The sequence below is a fragment of the Tyto alba genome, unplaced genomic scaffold, assembly GCF_018691265.1.
Source record: "Tyto alba isolate M040663 unplaced genomic scaffold, T.alba_DEE_v4.0 Super-Scaffold_13, whole genome shotgun sequence".
Lineage (NCBI taxonomy): Eukaryota > Metazoa > Chordata > Aves > Strigiformes > Tytonidae > Tyto > Tyto alba.
In genome coordinates this window covers 48623877-48643602 of record NW_024881275.1, presented here as the reverse complement: position 1 = coordinate 48643602, position 19726 = coordinate 48623877, and the positions used below count along the sequence as shown (strand labels likewise).

General features: G+C 43.4%; 1 protein-coding gene across 1 annotated transcript; it reads right to left on the bottom strand.

Annotated features, from left to right (window-relative positions):
• Positions 1-772: 772 nt before the first annotated feature.
• Positions 773-19033, bottom strand: RGMB (repulsive guidance molecule BMP co-receptor b). Its single transcript, XM_032993667.1, has 3 exons — positions 18617-19033; positions 15358-15869; positions 773-3540 (listed from the first exon to the last, which is right to left on the bottom strand). Exons 1-3 carry the CDS (start codon positions 18720-18722, stop codon positions 2857-2859), a joined length of 1302 nt encoding a protein of 433 aa, XP_032849558.1. The 5' UTR covers positions 18723-19033; the 3' UTR covers positions 773-2856.
• Between the last annotated feature and the right edge of the window lie 693 nt (positions 19034-19726).

Sequence of the window (19726 nt, the reverse complement as noted above, 5' to 3'; positions counted from 1 at the left end):
TCCCTGTGCTTTCTACAGTTGTTTCCACAAAGCATTTCAGTGATCTACCATTGCTCCCCACACACCTCAAATTCTACTTGTAACACCAACATTCACAGTTGTGTTTATTAGGTCTACCTTCCTTGGTATGTATCTGACATAACTTGGTTTTAAGCTCTGGTACTTTCAATTTACTTCCATACCATGTGATTAGCCCTGCAGCTGAAATATTACCGCTCCCACATATACTTGCAGATCATTGGTATACAAAGTTCTGTGATCTTACAGACTCTTCTATATAATTTATTTTTTCAGTGCCTCAATCTCTTTTTCAGTTTTACAGCAGGTAATTTTCTCTTCCACAGTTCTTCTGACCTGAGAGTTCTCTACTAACTTCAAAAGAGGATTTTCATAATGCTTCTCAGGATGGATGCAACATCAGATCACTCTGTTAAAGCTCTTCTGAGTATCTCCACAAACACTGTATACAGAGGAACTGTACAAGTGGGATCCTGAGGGAATGGTTCCTGCTGTTGGTTTCCCACACACTCTCTCTTGAATAAACTGGCCTGGTTTGCAGCTGCTGGTCATATATTTCACTACACAGCTTATTTAGCAGAGGGAAAACAATAATCTGCAAGAAAGTATAACCATTGTACTCAGCACATTCCTATACAACAAGTGATGACTAGGAGACAAAGTGGGGCTTTATTTATAGATTGCCTGCCCAGTATGCGGCCCACGTCCCCAGTTTCTCTGCATCCCATCAGGGGTCACTAACACATTACAGACGTTCCTCAGCAGGGTAGGCAACTTTATTCTTCTATCATAGTAATTTAAAGTATTTACACATTGCACAGTCACCCTTTTATACAAACATATACTTACTGGTATATTCATGAACCACATCTAAGTGGTTTTGCAAAGCCTGACACATTGTGGGATTTCCAAGCATAGAGGAAAAAAATATCTGTAGCCTTCTAAAAGACAGCCATTTGAAGGGCCTGTGAAAAAAAGCTTAAGTCCTCTCCCAAGACCATTCACTAGTTTCAAAATACCCACGCTCAGCATTAACTAAAGCTCTCTTGGTGATGGCAGACTTCAAGAATGAACATGTGCAAGTAACATTTTCTCAAGAAGTCCCACAGCAGGAACAAGAAAAATTAAAACTCTTTAGGGGATTTACTACATTTCTGAAATAATACTTATCTGAGAGGCTCACAACTCAATGCTAGTATACATATTTACAGAGTATATATGTGTATACATATAGGATCCAAGCACAGAGGAAATTAACAAGTATACGATGCCTACCCAGTAAATATGTGCACTACTGCAAGCAACACCAGGTCCATTCATCGGCTTTCAGCCATGAGAACTTTAAATTCAGAGCATTGATGAGTAAGTTCAGCTACACAAAATAAGGAGAAGCCTATCACCATCAGATGAAACCACAGGAGGCATATTATCAAACATATCATAAATCCGCAAGTCTAACTCATCTGAAATGGCACTGTCAGCACAACCTGCCAATAGTCTAGTCTAAAATAAATATTAGCTTTAGCCTCAACTCAGTTCTGACTACTTTCATCTCAAGAATTGCCAGAATAACACCTGTATGGAATTACCCATCCATACACAGAATTAGTTTCTTTGAGAAGACTATCCCTGTCTTTACCAGTCAACAGTCCCTAATATAGCCAAAAGAATCTTAATTAAAACTAGGAGCTCTCATTCTGTGAACAGACTCCCATCTTCCTCCACCAAGGTGAACACTAGCTCAAGTTTGCTTAACAAAGGCAAGTGCCATTTGAGTCTTATTCAGATAGCACTTCTAACTTAGAAGTCCAGTCTCAGATGAACAGTTTTAAGAGTGAAAGAAGACAGTCTTGGAGCTGGGTTTATTGCAGCATGTATTAAAGCTTCCAATTCTTGCAGCAGATTACGGCACTAAGTAAAACCAACCTTCAGGCCACCAAATCATTCTTCTCCTAGCTCCTCAGTAAAAGTAGTCAGAGCCTGCAGCCTCACTCCCCTCCTCCTTCTGAATGTATAGATAGAATTAGCACCTAAGCAAGGGACAGAGATCAGGCTTATGACTTCTCCAGTCTATCTCCGAGAATGACCTCAAGGTTAGAGGCAGATGCAGTAGTTACGTTACATGCTTACACAACTAGACCATTAATATCTTTCAAAATTATCTTCTCCACTGGTTCTACAAAGCTACGTAAGTCTCACTCCAACACATTTCCTTTTCTTCTTTTGAAACTCATGCCATGAAACTAGGAAATGTCAAAATTACAAAGAAGGCTCTGTAATTCACATTGTCCGAGATGGTTATCTGAGTTAATTGGAAGCCCTTCACTCTCTCCCTCCAGAATAAGGGATGGCCATTTGATTGAGGGACAATCCCATTCTTAATGGTTTTAATTAGTGAATCCAGCAAATCACCAGTGTCATTACAGGACAAGAGACATACTGTCTCTAGAGTAAGAGAAGTGACAGAAAAAAACCCATAAATTAATCCAGTTAAAAATAATTTGTTAAGCCAAGTAGTACTTAGAGGGAGCACCAAGTACGGTATGTACATGTTCATATGTATAATACATAGTTACTCAGATACACACATATATATTTAATATATAAAAATAAAGTGCTTTCTATCAGGTCCCAGTGCAGGGACATTATAAAACATTTCACCAACTGCAAAATAAACAGATACAAAGAATATTACATCAAACATACATGAAAACAGTTAACACAATATGTACAATCTAGTGGGTGTCCCAAAACAAAACATCCCTTCATATACATGGTATATACACAAATACTCACCTTTACTCAATATATTATGACAATATATATTTCAAAACTTTGTTATAGTAAAACTAAAAAAAAAAATGCAACAAAGATCAAGCACACAAGTCCCAAACTGACAGAAAATTTGCTACCCTTGCCCACACCACCACCTCCACTGCTGGGGAAAATATGCCAGTGTTCTTTTCTGGGGTGCAGTGCCTCCACATCCCGCAAGGCACTGTGAGCAGCAGTTGTGAAGTTAGCATCACCAGTGGTGAGTAGGTCAAATACACATGAATAAAAATATATGTCCTTCATCAGCATCTTCTCATGGCATTTTGTGGTAGCAGTTTCCAGTGTGTACACTGACCAGGGATGAGCAGCACCACCCTGAGGGAGCAACTGCCCCATCACATGCAGTGGTAAGTGGCCATTATCATCAATACGTTCACTTGAAGGGCAACCGTTCACACAGAGCTGCAGATCCTGGCTCTCCTCGTAGGCTGTGACCAGCTCCTGAGGCATGCGAATGGCCAATGTTAAGTAGTGCCCAAGCTGACGTATGTAGACCGTGGTCCCAATATACCTGGCATGCATTTCAATGTATTTGCCACTGACTTTCTCCACAATTTGCAAGCTCTTGCTGTTCCCTTCACCTCCACTTGTTGTACCATCAACAAAAGCTGCAGGTAAGTCATCAGTCACTGCTTGATATACTTTCTGATCTGTACAGTCTTGGTATGATTTAAAGATAATAGTTATCTGGGCGTGGGGGGGTGAAAGGGGAAAGAAAAAAAAAAAGGCAAAGTTAGTGAAAAAACAACAACATTTCAATCCCATTTCACAGCTGAACATATCTGGGACTGACCACGACATCACAGTTTGATAGTTGTCCCTAACTCATGCCTAAAGGAAAACAGTCAGTATATACACTTAAAGCAATATTTTACCAGATGGCAATTGTTAAATTTGTTCTTAGGTAGCCTGGAAGCAAGACTATGAGCATGTGGCAACAACCACAATGTCAGGAAAGGAAAAGGCTTTATATTTAATAAAGCATCACAACTCCCTCCTACCTGATGGTTTCTTGATATTTTGGAATGCATCCTGCAGTCACAGAGAAGTGTAAGTGTCAAGTAATTCTTACATTGCTAGCCACTATGTCAAAATCAGAAGGAGACTGTGCAAAATCATGGAAAGGTTCTGAAAACAGAACTCAGCCTTCTCCACTGACAATATTCTCATCACTTCTTTTCCAGTGACTGTATGTCCCTTCTCAGGGTACTGTACACTTGTTGGATGTGTTATAAGGATTACCTGTGTGAGACTACTTTAAAAGTATTGATGTATTTAGTGCTTTATCAGCCATCAACACAACAGGCAGTGAGGTGAATGATGCATGACCAGGAAAAACAACTAGTCAAATAACTACTTAGGGTTCCTCAATCCATTAGTCCTAGGAACTGCAAGACTTGACACTTACAGTCCACTGTTGCTAGAAAATATGCACATGAAGAAACAAAGCAAGACTGAAAGATACTCAATGACATGTATTTGAAGAGAGACTTCCAACACAGAATCCAGGAGCATAAAACAATTACTGATTCTTTTAAGACTACGACTGGTGTTTGGCCTTTTAAACTTTTACATTTATTTGAATAAGCCACAACAGAAAGAGTTGGTCTTCCGGTCTTACTTGAAGGGAATAATTAGGCTATTTGGCAGACTAAGTTTGGAGTGTCTAAAGGCTTTCCCTAAAATAAAAAGTATAATGAGGAATCACATATAAATATTAGAAACAGATACGTTACTTCCTTTACAATTTCAGAGGGTAGTGACTTGAAAAAAGTCAAAGGAAATTCTGTACCAGGAATAGGTATTCTAATCATTAATTTAATCACTGACTGATTACATCAAAATTTCTTATAGTCTATGATTTAAGCAGTCAGTTACAAGACTGAGTACTCCAAAACATACCAGAAGGCATTTTCCATCTACCATTACACTTTTTCCTAAAAATCTACTCTATAGCAACGTCATATTTTAATTTCAGTTAACCAGCACACTTCTGCACAGCAGCTTTTGTTTCCTGCCCTTCTGCTTTGAAGTAAGAGCTAGAGGTTAAATAAACAGCTGATTACAGACAATCCAAACAAAACCTCCACCTTCGTTAGTCTGACCTCTCCATACCGGTTGTATAAGACAAAAGTCTTCCCTTTTCCCTCATCCCATTGCAACAATCTCTTTGCAGTATGCAGACCTACCTTAAACAGTATTACATTAGTTTTCAATGTTTGGTTTGTTCCAGTTGGTTGACACTCTGTCAGTCTGCCTCACACACACACACAAAACTTGCTAATTCGATTTCATTAATCAGTTAAACAGCTAGCTTGATACCACCTGTAGTCAAGTAATTCAGTAAACTGATGTCTGTGGACTACAGCTAAGCTTGAATGTCTATGCCCAAAATCCAGAAAATGTACAAGTACCCTTGCTGCTGTAAAGACCAACAATTCAATGTTTAGTGAAGCAAGCTCAGCAACACAGATGAAAGACAAGATCTGCCAAGTGATTAATATTTCTGCATATAATCCAGACCCTCATTCAGTAAATCACCTCTTATATTTTAATTTGATTTTTATATTATTTACATAAATAACTAGATATTTCTATATAATGGTATATTTATAATTATTTATATTTGCATAATTATATATTGTATAATTATATTTATATAAATATTTATAATTTTATCTATCATTTTATATTATATTTAGTTTTAATGAAACTGACTTCTAGCTCAGCCTGCTCAGACAAAAAAAGCATTCCTACTTCCTCGACCACATTTACTTTGCTGTGCAAGGAAAGAATGATTTACATCTCAGCAGAAGTAAAGTTCTAAGCATGCTCAGCACCTGAACAAATCTGGAGTCAAAAAGGGTTAATAGTTTTAATAACACACAGAATTGGCTACTTGGTAAAACAGTAAACAAGGCACCTGGAAAAATTTATTCAGGAAGCAGCCACCAACCTCTTTTCTCCAAAGCTCCTTCTTCTACAAGAATGAAATACTACAATTTCAGAGGCAGAGAGGGAGAACAGCAGCCTTCACCCTCAAACAAGATTAGCAATAACATTGAACACTGAATGAGGGATGAAAAACTATTCAGTGAACGAATGCCTCCACATATCTTACAAGGATGCTCCAGAGAATCAGAGACTATCAAGACCTTCCAAGAACATACTCATATTTAAACACTGCAGCTCAAGGCATCAGGTTTGGATATTGTTTTTTCTGTCATGTAACATCCACCTAACCCTTAGGCCAGATCAGTAAACCCAGAGTTCTGTAATGCCCTTGTCACCCACTCCTACCTCAATCTCACAACCTGCTACTGAGGGATACTCAAGAGCTTGTTGCAAAGGGAGATAAATCAAAGTTCACTGTGAAGCTTCTGTTGTCTAAATTTTCAGGGTAACAGAAAACATTAAGTAGTCAAAAAGTTTATTTCAAGCACATTTTAACATGTGTTTTATGTGTACATGTACCTATAGCACCTTCTACATTCAGGCTGAGTTGTAAGAACACCCCCACAAAGCTGCATTATGTGTCACTGTTTACAGACTACAAACTAGCTGCCCCTTCTAAGCCTAGGACAGAAAAATCCAAATGCCAAAATCTTCAGATGACGAAAGGTTTTTTCAAACTATCAGTATCTCAGCCTTGTTCTCTGGTCACATACTGTGCTCTTAAGCCACTGCAGTGAGGAACTCTAAAAGATTAAATAAGGTTGTTCCAGAGACTTATCTGAAGATAAAATACACAAATATCAGCTGTACTAAGAACAACAACAAAAAAAAAACCTAACCCACACATGCAATTTGCACTTGAAATATTTCATTTTGGACTTCATAATCCTATTCTTAAAGATGCCAGTAACATCATCCCCACTAAGTGTACTCATCCCAAAGATTAGTGAAATCCCACTGCACATGCAAAGCCTTTCAAGGATGGTGTTACTGAGCTGCCAAAGTGAAGATTCTAGAAGACCTTCATGTATTTGTAGAAGGTGCCTAGCTGGTGGGCCTTAAAATAAAGCAACACTTTCAACTCTGAGTCTTCATACTAGTCTTCACTAGTGCCATAATTCAACTACAATGCTGTAGGTCTGACTATATGTTGCTATTTTACTATGCATTTCATAGACTCATGAAAAGACCCTTAAAATCATCAAGCCCAACTGTTAACCTACCACTACTAAGTCCACCATGAAACCATGTCCCTAAGTTCCACATCTCTACACGTCCTTTAAACACCTTCAGGGATGGTGACTCAATTACTTCCCTGACCAGCCTGTTCCAATGCATGATAACCCTTTCAGTGAAGACGTTTTTCCTCATATCCAATCTAAACCTCCCTGGCACAACTTGAGGCTGTTTCCTCTTGTCCTATCACTTCCTACTTGGGAAAAGACACTGACACCCACCTTGTTACAACCTTCTTCCAGGTAGCTGTAGAGAGCGATAAGGTCTTCCCTCTGCCTCCTTTTCTCCAGCCTAAACAACTCTAGTTACCTCAGCTGCTCCTCGTAAGACTTGTTCTCCAGACCCTTCACCAGCTTTGTTGTCTTCTCTGTATGTGCTCCATCACTCCAATGTGTCTTGTAGGAAATGGCCCAAAACTGAACACAGTTTTCAAGGTGCAGCTGCAAAAGAGCCGCATACAAATGAACAATCACTTCCCTAGCCCTGCTGGCCGTGCTATTTCTGATACAAGCCTGGATACCTTCAGCCTTCTTGGCTACCTGGGCACGCTGCCAGCTTATTTTCAGGTGGCTGTCAACTAACATCCCCAGGTCCTTTTCTGCTGAGCAGCTTCCCAGCCACTCTTCTCCAATCATTACATGGGGTTGTTACAACCCAAGTGAAGAACTCGGCCCTTAGCCTTGTTGAATCTCATACAACAGGCGTCACCCCATCTATCCAGCCTGTCCTGATCCCTCTGTAGAGCCTTTCTATGCTCAAGCTGATCAACACTACCACCCAACTTGGTGTCATCTGCAAACTGACCGAATGTGCACTCGATCCCCTCATGCAGATAATTGATAAAGATATTAAACAGAACTGACTCCAATACTGAGCCCTGGGAAACACCACTTGTGACCAGCCACCAAGAGGATTTAACTTCACCACAACTCTTTGGGCCCAGCCATCCAGTCAGTTTTTTACGCAGCAAATAGTACACTCACCCAAGCCATTAGCAGCCAGTTTCTCCAGAAGAATGATGTGGGAAACGGTGTCAAAGGCTTCAGTAAAGTCCAGGCAGACAACATCCACAGCCTTTCCCTCATCCACTAAGCTGGTAATCTTGTCATAGAAGGAGATCGGGTCTGTCAAGCAGGATCTGCCTTTCATAAACCCATGGTGACTGGGCCTGATCGCCTGGTTGTCCTGTACGTGCCATGTGATTGTGTGTTGGTTTTCTGTGTGGCATGATTTTGGTAAGGGAGAAGGGGCTACAGCAGTAGGCCCCTGTAAGTAGCTTCTCAAAGCTCCCCTGTCTCCAAGTTGGACCCACCTTTGGCCAAGGCTATTCCAGTTAGTGATGGTGGCCATGACTCTATGGTAACATATTTAGGAAGGGGAACTTGAGACAAGGAGGGATTATGGAGAGTTGTGAGAGAGATACAGTTATGCAACACCAAGGTTGGCTGCAGAAAGCAGTGGAGTGGGAGGGGGGCACATGAGGATAGGAAATGCATCAGAGCAGAGAACCCTGCAGCTCATGGTGAGCGGGCAGACTCTCCCACTACAGCACATGGAGGTCCACAGTGGAGCAGAAGCCCACTTGCAGCCCATGGAGGACCCCACGCCAGAGCAGGTAACTGCAGCTGAAGGCGGCCAGCATGCTGACAGAAGGCCATGCTGTAGCAGTTCATTGTTGGGAGGATTATAAACTGTGGGAGGGACTCACACTGGAGCAGTTCAGTGAGAGCTGCAGCCCATGAGAAGGACTCATGTCACAGAAAGTTCATAGAAGACTGTCTCCTGTGAGAGGGACCTCATACTGAGGGAGGGGAAGCGTGCAAGGACTCCTCCCCCTGAGAAGGAAGGAGCAGCAGAGACAATGGGTGACAAACTGACCACAACCCCCATCCCCTGCATGGCTGCGGGGGGAGGAGGTAAAAAAATCGAAATCGGGAGCAAAGCTGAACCAGGGAGAAAGGGAGGAAAAAGGGAATGTGTTTTTAAGACATCATTATACTTCTCACTGTCCTACTCTGACTGTTAAATTAGTGGTGGTGGTGTTTAAATTAAATTGATGTTCTTTTTCTTCCCCTAAGGAGTCTGTCTTTTGTCCATGACCATAATGGGTGAGTCATCCCTCCACATCCCTGACTCAACTCCCAAGCCTTTTGTTTTATTGTTTTATTTTCCTCCTTTTCATCCCTGATCAGGGAGGAGCAATTGAGCAGCTGCCCAGTTACCCTCTGGGCTCACACCACTACACATGGCACTCAAGATTATCTGCTCCATAAACTTCCCCATCACTGAGGTCAGTCTGACAGGCCTGTAGTTACCCAAATAATCCTTCCATCCCTTCTTGTAGATGAGTTAACTGGGACCTCCCCATTTAGCCAGGACTGCTGATAAACGATTGAAGGTCATTTGGTAAGCACTTCCTCCAGCTCCCTCAGTATCCTTTGGCAAATTCCATCTGGACCCATAGGCTCATGTGTGTCTAAGTGGTGTAGCTTTTCCCCTTGGATTATCGGGGCTTCATTCTGCTTCCCATCTCTGTCTTCCAGCTTAGGGGCTGTGTACCCCGAGAACAATTGGTCTTACTGTTAAAGACTGAGGCAGAGAAGGCATTAAGTACTTCAGTCTTTTCCTCATCCTTTGTCACTATGTTTCCCCTGCATTCAATAAAGGATGGAGATTCTCCTTAGCCCTCCTTTTGTTGTGAATGTATTTATAGAAATATTTTTTATTGTCTTTTACTGCAGTAGCTAAATTAAGTTCCAGTCAGGCTTTGGGCCTTTTAATTTTCTCCCTACATAACCTCATGTCATCTTTCTACTTTTAGTCTTTCTGAGTTGCCTACCCTTTCTTCCAAAGCTCATGAACTCTTTCTTTCCCTAAGTTCCAGCCAAAGCCCTCTGTTCAGCCAGGCAGGTCTTCTTTCCCACCAACTCATCTTTCAGCACATAAGGACAGCATGCTCATGTGCCTTTAAGATTTCCTACCCGAAGAACGTCCAGCCTTGCTGGACTCCTTTACCCTTCAGGACTGCGTCCCAAGAGACTCTGTCAACCAGGCCCCTAAATAGGCCAAAGTCTGCCCTCTGGAAGTCCAAGGCAGCAGTTCTGCTGACCCCCATCTCCTTACTTCTCTAAGAATTGGAAACTCTATAATTTCATGATTGCTGTGCCCAAGACAGCCTCCAACCATCACATCATCCACTAGCCCTTCTCTGTTTGCAAACAAGTCCAAGTGGGGGACTTGCCCTAGTTAGCTCACTCACCAACTGTCAGGAAGTACCTTCCACATGCTCCAGAAACATCCTAGAGTGTTTCCTCTCCACTGTATTGTATTTCCAGCAGACACCTGGTAAGTTGAACAGGGGCTAGCGATCATGGGACCTCTCCCATCTGCTTATAGAATAATCTAGCTGTCTCTTCATCCTGGCTGGGTGGTCTATAACAGAATCCCACCATAATATCTGCCTTATTGGCTTTTCCCCTGATTCTTACCCACAAACACTCAACCCTTTCATCACCATCATCAAGCTCTAGACACTCAAAACACTCCCTAATATATAGGGCTGCCCCACCACTTCTTCCTTTCCTACCTCTTCCGAAGAGGTTAGAGCCATCCATTTGCAGCACTCCAGTTGTGCAAGTCACCCCATCATGTTTCCATGATTGTAATTATATCATACTTTTCCAGTTGCACAATAGCTTCCAACTCCTGTTTGTTGCCTATGATGCACACATAGGCATAGATACACTTCAGTTGGGCTATTGATCCTGTCACCTTGTGTCTGCTGCCATGTGGATCTCCACCCCCTATTCCCCTGAGATGGCTAAGGTGCTGTGTGTATTAGTACAGAGACTTTTCAAATGCACTCCATTGTACTCAGCACACAGTGGAGCAGCCTAAAAGACCTCCCTAGCACACTGTCCCTCAAACACTGGCATGCTGCCCACAGGCTTATCACTAATGAGCCTGATTTTATCCCTTTCCACCCTTCAAATCTAGTTTAAAGCTTTTTCAGTGAGCCCTGCTAACTATTATACAAAGATCTTTTCCTCTCTTTGAGAAAGGTGTACCTCATATGTTGCCAGCAGGCCTGGTATCATTTAGACTAACCCATGATCAAAAAACCTACAATTCTGCCACTGACACCAGTCACTGAGTCAGATATCAATCAGCTGACTTTCTGTTTCTTCCAACATCATTTCCTGCAACTGGAAAGATAGAGTAAAAAACTACTTGTGCTCCTGATCTCTTAACTGGACATCCCAAGACCCTGAAGCCTCTTTTGATCGCCCTTGGACATCTTGGTGCAACTTCGTTGATGTCTACATGACAAAGTAATAATGGATAATAACCCAAGGGCTATACCAGGGTAGACAGTTTTTTTCTCATAACAACTTTAACCTGGTCTAGTCCTTCAACCGCAACAAGACACAAATCCAACTCCTGTATGTAGAAATTAAATTTCAGGCATTCAAGTCTTCTACCACTACTACAGGCCAAATTCCTGAGTAAAGAGTTCAGACAAAACCTGACTAACAATTAGAATTTATCCAGATGTTAAAACACACAGATATGAGGCACCACATGCAAGAAGATTACACTATTTACTGAACAGACAGTGACTCTGGAAAAATCTGAAGGCTGTTAGTTGTTCTTTTGGTTTGGTAGTTTGTTTGTTTTGTTTTTTGGGGTTTTGTTTTGTTTGTTTTTTTTTTTTTGTTGTTGTTTTGGTTTTTTTTAAGTGTAGGATAGAAGGTTCCTGTCACTCTATGAACAAATTTTGATCTTGATTAGTTTTACTCAATTTTACTGTAATAGTTCCCAAGTCAATTTTCCTCCCTAGACATTTGTTGTGACTGGGTTGTACTTTCAGGCAAGGGCATATATCACCATGCAGAACTTACCTCAACACTGCTGAATACCCAAGGTGCTACTAAAATTCAGACCCATCCCACCCTCCCCAATTACTACTCCAAGCAGAGATGGCCACAATACATGTCTTGGAAAGGTTAGTCAGGTACAAAACAATGAAAGCTAGAGAGGCAAGAAACACTGATTACAAGTACATTATGCAAGTATTCATCAACTGAATACCCAACTAGTAGAATATGCACACTGAAAGATTGTCTCTACAATGTCTCCTGTGACACTGGATTTTGCTACTGTGGATTTTTTTTACTAACAGAGAGCAACAGAGAAGCAGAGGAGATCCTACATTGCATCTATCTAGTCACACATCTAAGTCTGCATAAAGCACAGTAGGTCAGGTAGGCTGCTGAGATGGCACTCTGATTCAGCTGAACACCTTGTTATTCATGCTTTTCAGCTTTATCTTCAACACAGAACTGCATGACCTACCTCATGCCTAGCATCATAAGAAAACATTCCAATGCTCTCCTTATATACCATTTCTGTTTATGGGAAAGGACAGGGGAGGATATCTAAAGAAAACCTCAGACCTGATGAGTCTGATTTCATCAAGAACTGGAGCACAGGTAGATGTTTCAGCAGATAGTTCTATACTAATAGACCACTGGTCTATCAAATATCTCTAAGAAGCCTGCAAAGGATTTAACAAGAGCTATGAAAGCAGCTATTAAAATTTCATAGGCAGATAACTGCATAGCGTACATGACATTTCTAAAGGGGTCTTGCAATGCCATCCAAAAGCTTTTCAGAGTTCATACATACAGGAAATTTTAAATTTGAATGCATTAAATAACCTTCCAATCACCTGAAAGTGTCACAGCTTCCTTTTCCAGAGGCCTGCAAGAGGTGTGAAGCATGTGAGTATCTCAGAAATCAAGCATCACTCATAACTTACTGTAAATGGCCTATGCCAAAAGGTGGAAGGGAAAATCATAAGGACTCATTATAAAATGTTGATTCAATAACCTCATGTCAAGTTACACACACATATATATATATATATGCATAGCAGGTCTTTTGGGATGAAACAAAACTGAAAGGTATGTTAGAAATGCTAATGACTGCTCAGTCCATCAGACAGCACTAGGCATCATCCAAAGCTGGATTTCATGTTTTTCTCCATATGCTCATGCTTCTGTGTTGCTAAAGTCACCATAGCTCAAGGACACAAGTAAGACATGTATGTGCGAAAGACACTTTTCTTCTTCTATGCATGTTGAGGGTGGGGAGGGCATGGGGAGGGCAAACTCTCTGGGGAAGATTTAGAAACTGCCCCGGTGATGCTGCTGAGGCCAACTTCTCAGAAGCAAGAACTACTGGCAGTGTTACAGAACTAAATACAGTAATTCCTATTCAGTCTACTGTACTTCAGTCTGCTTTTGAGGTACAGAAGCACCACAAGACATTTTAGCATGATATGTTCCTATTTTACACCAGAGGAGAAAATGTGAAGGAAAGGCATGTGGAGGCCATACGTAACAGAGAAATAAAGAGGAAGTCGACCTGAAAACAAAACAGTTCAGCATTAGATGATTTCAAAAGGAAAGCCAAGATCACTCAGGAAAGTGTGTCTTGAATGTGGCTAAGCAAGAAGTTCAGCATTCAGAAACCACTCTAGAGATCAATCTACTATTCATTAATTTCAAAACTACCCAGAACTTGACCACAGTTAAGCATCCTTAATCAACAGGAACAATAGCTAAAATATTCCACCTCCTCTTCTCAGGTGGACAATCCAAGTAGAAAGGTTCTGCTTTCACAAATGAAAAAGCAACAAGCTGTCCTGGGTTTGAGTGAGTGGTGGGGGTTTTTTGGTAGCAGGGGAGGGGGCTATAGGGGTGGCCCCCTGTAAGAAGCTTCTCAAAGCTCCCCCAGCTCCAAGTCAGCTCCATCTCCGCACCAAAACTAAGACAATCATCTGCACCTCTGCGATAATGTATTTAAGAAGGGACGTGGTAGGAAGGAGTCAGACTTGTGAGAAGGAGTTGCGGCAACTGCGGGAACACCAAGGTCAGTGGAGGAACAGAGGAAGAAAGGAGGGGGGAGGTGTGCCGGAGCAGAGACCCCACTGTATCCTGTGGTGAGACGGCAGGGCGGCCCCCCCACCCCCACCCATGAAGATCTACAGTGGAGCAGACACTGATTTATGGCCTGTGTTTTTTGCCTGGTTGATCAAGGTGCTGTGCCCATAGAAGGCTGGGGTCTTGTGGGAAAAGATAGACCCCACTGTTGTAGTTCAGCGCTGGGAGGATTGTAGCATGCAGGAGCTTACCACGACAGAGCTGCCCAGGAAGGGCTGCAGCCCGTGGGAGGGACTCCAGTTGGAGAAAGTTGGTGACCCACAACAGAGCAGTGTAAGGAAATGCTGCAGCCCTTGGGAGGGACTCACGTCAGAGAAAGTTTGTGGAGGACTGTCTCCCGTGAGAGGGGGACCATGATGGAGCAGATGGAACAAGTTCCAGAAGCTCCCCCCACGGAATATGGAGAAAGTGGCAGCACTGACTGCACCCCCCATTCCCTGCCCCTGTGCTGCTGGGAGGAAGAGCTAGAGATATCAGGAGCAGAGCTGAGCCTGGGAAGAAGGGAGGGGTGGGGAGAAGGTGTTCTCAAGATATGGCAATGCTTCTCACTGTCCTACTCTTTTAAGTGTTGTTAGTGTCTGTAATAAATGTATATTCTTTTTTTTCTTCCCCTAATGAGTCTGCCCTTTGCTTGTGACCATAATGGGTGATCTGCCCCTCCCAGTCCTATCTTAAACCCCAAGCCTGGCTTATCTGTCCCTTCTCATTGCCAGAGAAGAAGGGGGAGTGAGTGGCTGTGTGGTGGCTGGCTGCCAACCAGGCTCAAACCAGGACACAAGTAGAAAAGTAAAGCCTGTTTAAGTGCACAACGTTAACATTTAACTCCCATTGCCATGTCTGAAAAAAAAAAAAAAAAAGCCACTTATAATCATTAATTTGTTCTCTGTTCTACTGACCCCAAGAGACACCCATCAGCTATAAAGATATCGAGATGCTGCTAAATATATATACACGCTCCTTTCCTTTTTTTACCCCCCAAAGGTAGGAGTTAAAGGCACTGAAATGTCTGTAACAGCTCTCCAGCAGTCCCACAAACATCACAGACAAGGAAACAGTTTAATGCCTCACAAAGTGCAATAGCTCGTCCTACAAAAACAAGTCTAGTAATAGCAGAAGGAAGAAAAAGGACCTGGTTTAAATTTTGTTTGATTCTCAGAAGAGGCTAATGGTTTTACTTTCTTATGACTACCACACAGAAGATTCTCAAGCTACTACATTTCTTAACCATTAAGGGCTAAATGACTTACTCTACTGTCTTGACCTTTTATTTCTGTATGTATGCACAGTGCTTAAGAACAATCCATACCTTATTTGTAGCAGTAGCGCTGGATTCTGGGACCACAGGCACGTTGGTCACTTGTACCAATAAGTAATTATTATCTATGAGGGGCCAAGCACCTTCCACTTTGCATGTCTGGAAGTGATCCTTAAAAGTCCTCAGATGAGGATCACCAAACAAGCCACAAAATAAGTAAGTAGGAGAAGGAATATTCTCCCCTCCTTGATGTTTTCTGGCTTCTGTATAGTCACTGTAATTGCAGGGATCATGGGTCACTTCAGGGTTGGTGGAAGATGTGGGTCCATCTTTGGAACAGTTTTTCTGGCTCATGAGGTCACTGATCCCGAGCACTGCAGAATGGTAGACTAGGTTTCCACGGCATACTTTGGAATTGCGATAGGTACAGGAAGAATATGCTCGCAGGGCCTTGCAGAACTCCAAATCAAAGCCCTCAAGAGCCGAGTTTAGATGTGAAGTTAAGGATACAAAATCAGTGGTGCACTTCTGGATTCGACAAGTTGTTTGCAGCTGGCAGTCACCTAGGCACAAAACAGATGGCAGACAGAAATTAAGCAAACCTCTTAAAGTGCAATACCCCATTCCACACCCACAAGTACTGTATACAAAGCAACTTGAAGATAACTCACAGTGCTTACCTACTAGGTACACACTATATAATTGAGTTAAAAGGAGTTGGGAGGAAGAAAGATAGCAATACAGACCATCTCAAAGGCTGAGATGACCCATGTGTGACTTAATCCATTGCTTGATATTGTCTAGATGGAAATTAAGAGCACTAACTCCTGCCAAGTACAAGCCCAACATTTCTTTCCAGACATGAAGGTGATGATGCAATTATGTGCTTAAGTTAATCACTTAATCAATAAGCAAGTCTCCATTTAGTCTTTCAGTGCTTTACACAAGTTACTGAACTTTTAAATAGAATCCTGCCCCTCAGAAGGATGTGGTAAAGCCAGCAAGTGATATACGTTTAGACAAAAACAAACTGAATGAAGCAGAAATCAAAGTTTTGCTTCTAGAAAGGTGAGGGGAAAGGTGGTAGGGAAGTGGGTAGGCCATAAATTCAGTTTGCTTTGTTTCCCTGTCACTGTCATAGCTAAAGCTTCACTGCTCGCTTTCTGGGACTAATGAGTGAGAAAAGCCACAGCTGTCTGAAGTGCAAGTTGCCAGCTAAGGAATCCACATGTTCCAACAGCAGTACCCCTTGGTGTAATTCAGTAACAAAACAAGGGGCGAAGAAACCCTCTCCCTACAAAAACCTGAAGTACTTATCAGATGTACGCAACAGACACAAAGTTCAGTTTACATGAACAAACCAGTCAGACCTTATCTGGTCACCTGATTTCCACAAAGCAAGCATAATTACCATCCCAGCAAGCAAACTGGAGTTTTACAGCTCTCTCCTCCACAGCACTCACTGTTATGACCTGAACTCCTTCCAGATTCTCGTGGCTGTTAACAGTCTTCTGAAGGTAACTTTTACACAGGAACTCATGAGGAACAGAAATTAAATGAACAAGATTGCACACTGCACTAAAGAAAACAGAGCCACACATTTCACAGGGGTTAAAACTAGGAGGACGCAAATGAAAGGAGAGACTGGGTTCCCTTCCATCCAAAGAGCTGGCAACAGCCATAACAGAAAATGGACCTCCATAAAGAGTATGTGCAAGACTTCATGCAGTAGTTCTCCAAGCACTCAAAATTATCTACTAAAAACATGCCATGCTTATTTGTACCTTTTATGACCTAAAAAATTCAGCTGTGCATACATTAATCTGTATTTTCAAAGTGTCATAAAGCAGATGTTGAATGTCACAAAAATGCTTACAAAAAATACATGGGAGTGTGAAAAGAAGTGAAAATACAATATACCTAACAGATACTCTTTTTCCTGCCTTCAAACCCCTCTTTACAACATTTCCTACTTGTTTTGTGTGTCCTCGAAGTAGAACTGGCATGGGTCCAGCCTGATTTTAACAGCCTAATTAAGCTGTTTCTAAATTCCTGAGACACAAAGAGTGGAAAATGGACTGAAGAGTAACGTAGCACTTCCCATTTTTTAATACAGTTGCTTTCTGCAATTCACACAGCAATGAGAGGATATTAGTAATTTCTCTGCTTGTCCCTTAGCTGACCCTCCTGTGAGTCAGCACACCCATGACTTACACGGAATACAGAAACCATTAATTTATAAGGGTGATATGGTTAGCCACTGATCTGTAGCTAACACAAATCTCCTGTCAAAATACCAAAACAACACAGAGTAGGAGGAAGAAGTCTCTAACCTACAGTCAAGTGTGACCATGAATTGTATGAGTCAGCAGTAAGTTTCCTACTTGATTTTTGTGCAAGTGATATGCAGTTTGCAAAAGCACAGGAAAAAAAAAAAAAAAAAAAAAAGAGAAAAGAAATTTTGTGTTTTCAGATACACAAACAAAAAATACCTACACCAAGCAAAATAATGCAGGCAACATGGTTCAGACCCTGACCTTCAAAGCACCATAATTTTTCTTGTATTTCCCCTCAGTTATGATTTGTGATATTTTAATCACATATAAATTAGTCTAGCTGAGCAAGTCAGTCAAGTTATCAAATAGTCTAATAATTCTGTCCCTCCATACTCCTTGCAACTTTAAGAAATCTGCTTGCTGCTTTCAGCAGATTCTTGGTACAGAGAGAAGTGAATGAAGAGTGATTTGACTACACTTTAGTTCACCAAAACTATAAATATATGAAAGCACTCAAGCAAGAGAGAAATATTTTCACAGAACTACAACTGCACAGATTACTTCTGAGTTGAAAACGCAGACCACTTCAGCAGGCATCTGCAGCCTGCAGGGTACTTTCCACCTTCTTCTAGTTTCCAATCCTCCCAGTAAACGCTGGCTCTACCTGAAGCAAAAAGAAAAAGCAGTTCTCCACGCCTCCAGGCAGGCCGCCGCAGCCCGGCGCTGCCAGCTTCACTCCCATCACTTCCAGCGCTGCATCAGCCTTTCCGCCCGTAGGCTACCATCCCACCCGACTCTACCGCACATAGGTCCACGGGACTGAGCGCTCTGCGCAGGGCACTACCCGCACCCTGACCACGCGGGAGAGTAGGGTGCGCCCAAGAGTCACAGCTCACAACTCCGCAACGGCCCGCGCCCGCGTCGCCGGAGCGCAGCACCCAGCCCCTGTCCCAGTCTTGCCGTGGCCAGGCCGGGGCTGCGGCTGCACTGCCCTGTAGAGGCAGTCCCCGCCGCGCCCCAGTCCCTCTCGGTACCTGAGCCCAGCATCAGCCCCAGGGCGGCAAGCAGGCCGAGGACGGCAAGCGATGGGAAGCATGGTGGCTCAGCCCCGACGGCACGGGAAGACGCAACTCTCCCCATGCCCGTCCATGCAGGTCTCCAGTCGGGCGGCGGGACAGGGCCGCGGCATGAGGCAGCGGGCGATCAATCTCGTCCTCGTTGCTTCCTTCTCCTTCAGCGACGCGGCGACAAGCGGACGCCGCCGGGCCGCAGCAGAGCAGACACGGGGCCGTGCGGCATGGCGGCAGGAGAAGACGAGCACAAAGAGAAAAAGCCGGTGCGTGATTGAAGGAGGAAGCGAAGGCAGTGAGCGCTGGCAAACCGTAGACTCTGAACAACCCACGGGCCCCTCACCGCCGAGCGCACTATACCCAGCCCTCCGCCTCCCATTGGCCGTCCCACAATCTCCACGACCTGCCGTCGGCGTGGCCCCGCCCCCCGATCTGGAGCTGATTCAAGCGGGAGATGGATCCTCAGTTTCTCAGCTCCCTCGCGCATTGACTTTTGCCCGCGGGGCGTTCCGCAAAAAGGCCCTCCCTCATTCCAAGGCCCAGACTGACTGCCACCAGCCCCGTTGCCACGTGACTCGGCCGCGTGGCCAATTGCGACGGCGCCCGCGGGCGGCTCCCCGCCGCGGTAACTGGTTGCGGCGGCATACACGCAGCGGGAGGGTCCGCAGTGCCATGCGTTGCCGCCAGGGGTCGCGCGTGGTCCGGGCAGGTGCAGCGACGCCGCCACATCAGAGCTCTGTTGTGGTTTGAACTCAGGGGGCAGCGGAACGCCACACAGCCACTGACTCCCCCTTTCCCCCCTCAGCTCCGAGAAGGAGAAAATAAAGCAAAAGGCTCAGTGGTCTGAGCTCAGAGGGCAACTGAGCACCACATAGCCGTTCACTTCCCCCTTCCTCCCCAGCACTGAGAAGGAGAAAATAAGCCAGCCTTGGGATTTGAGATAGGACAGGGAGGGGTAATTATCCAATTATGGTCACAGGCAAATGACGGACTCGTTAGGGGAAGAAAAAAAGAACATAAATTTATTACAGGCACTAACAACACTTAACAGAGTAGGACAGTGAGAAGCATTAT

Coding starts and splice junctions, on each gene's coding strand:
- RGMB (XM_032993667.1), bottom strand. CDS start 18,722: ATGGGGAGAGTTGCGTCTTCCCGTGCCGTCGGGGCTGAGCCACCATGC. Junction 15,870..18,616: donor GGGGCTGATGCTGGGCTCAG/GTACCGAGAGGG, acceptor TTTTGTGCCTAG/GTGACTGCCAGCTGCAAACA. Junction 3,541..15,357: donor GCGCTACTGCTACAAATAAG/GTATGGATTGTT, acceptor CCCCACGCCCAG/ATAACTATTATCTTTAAATC.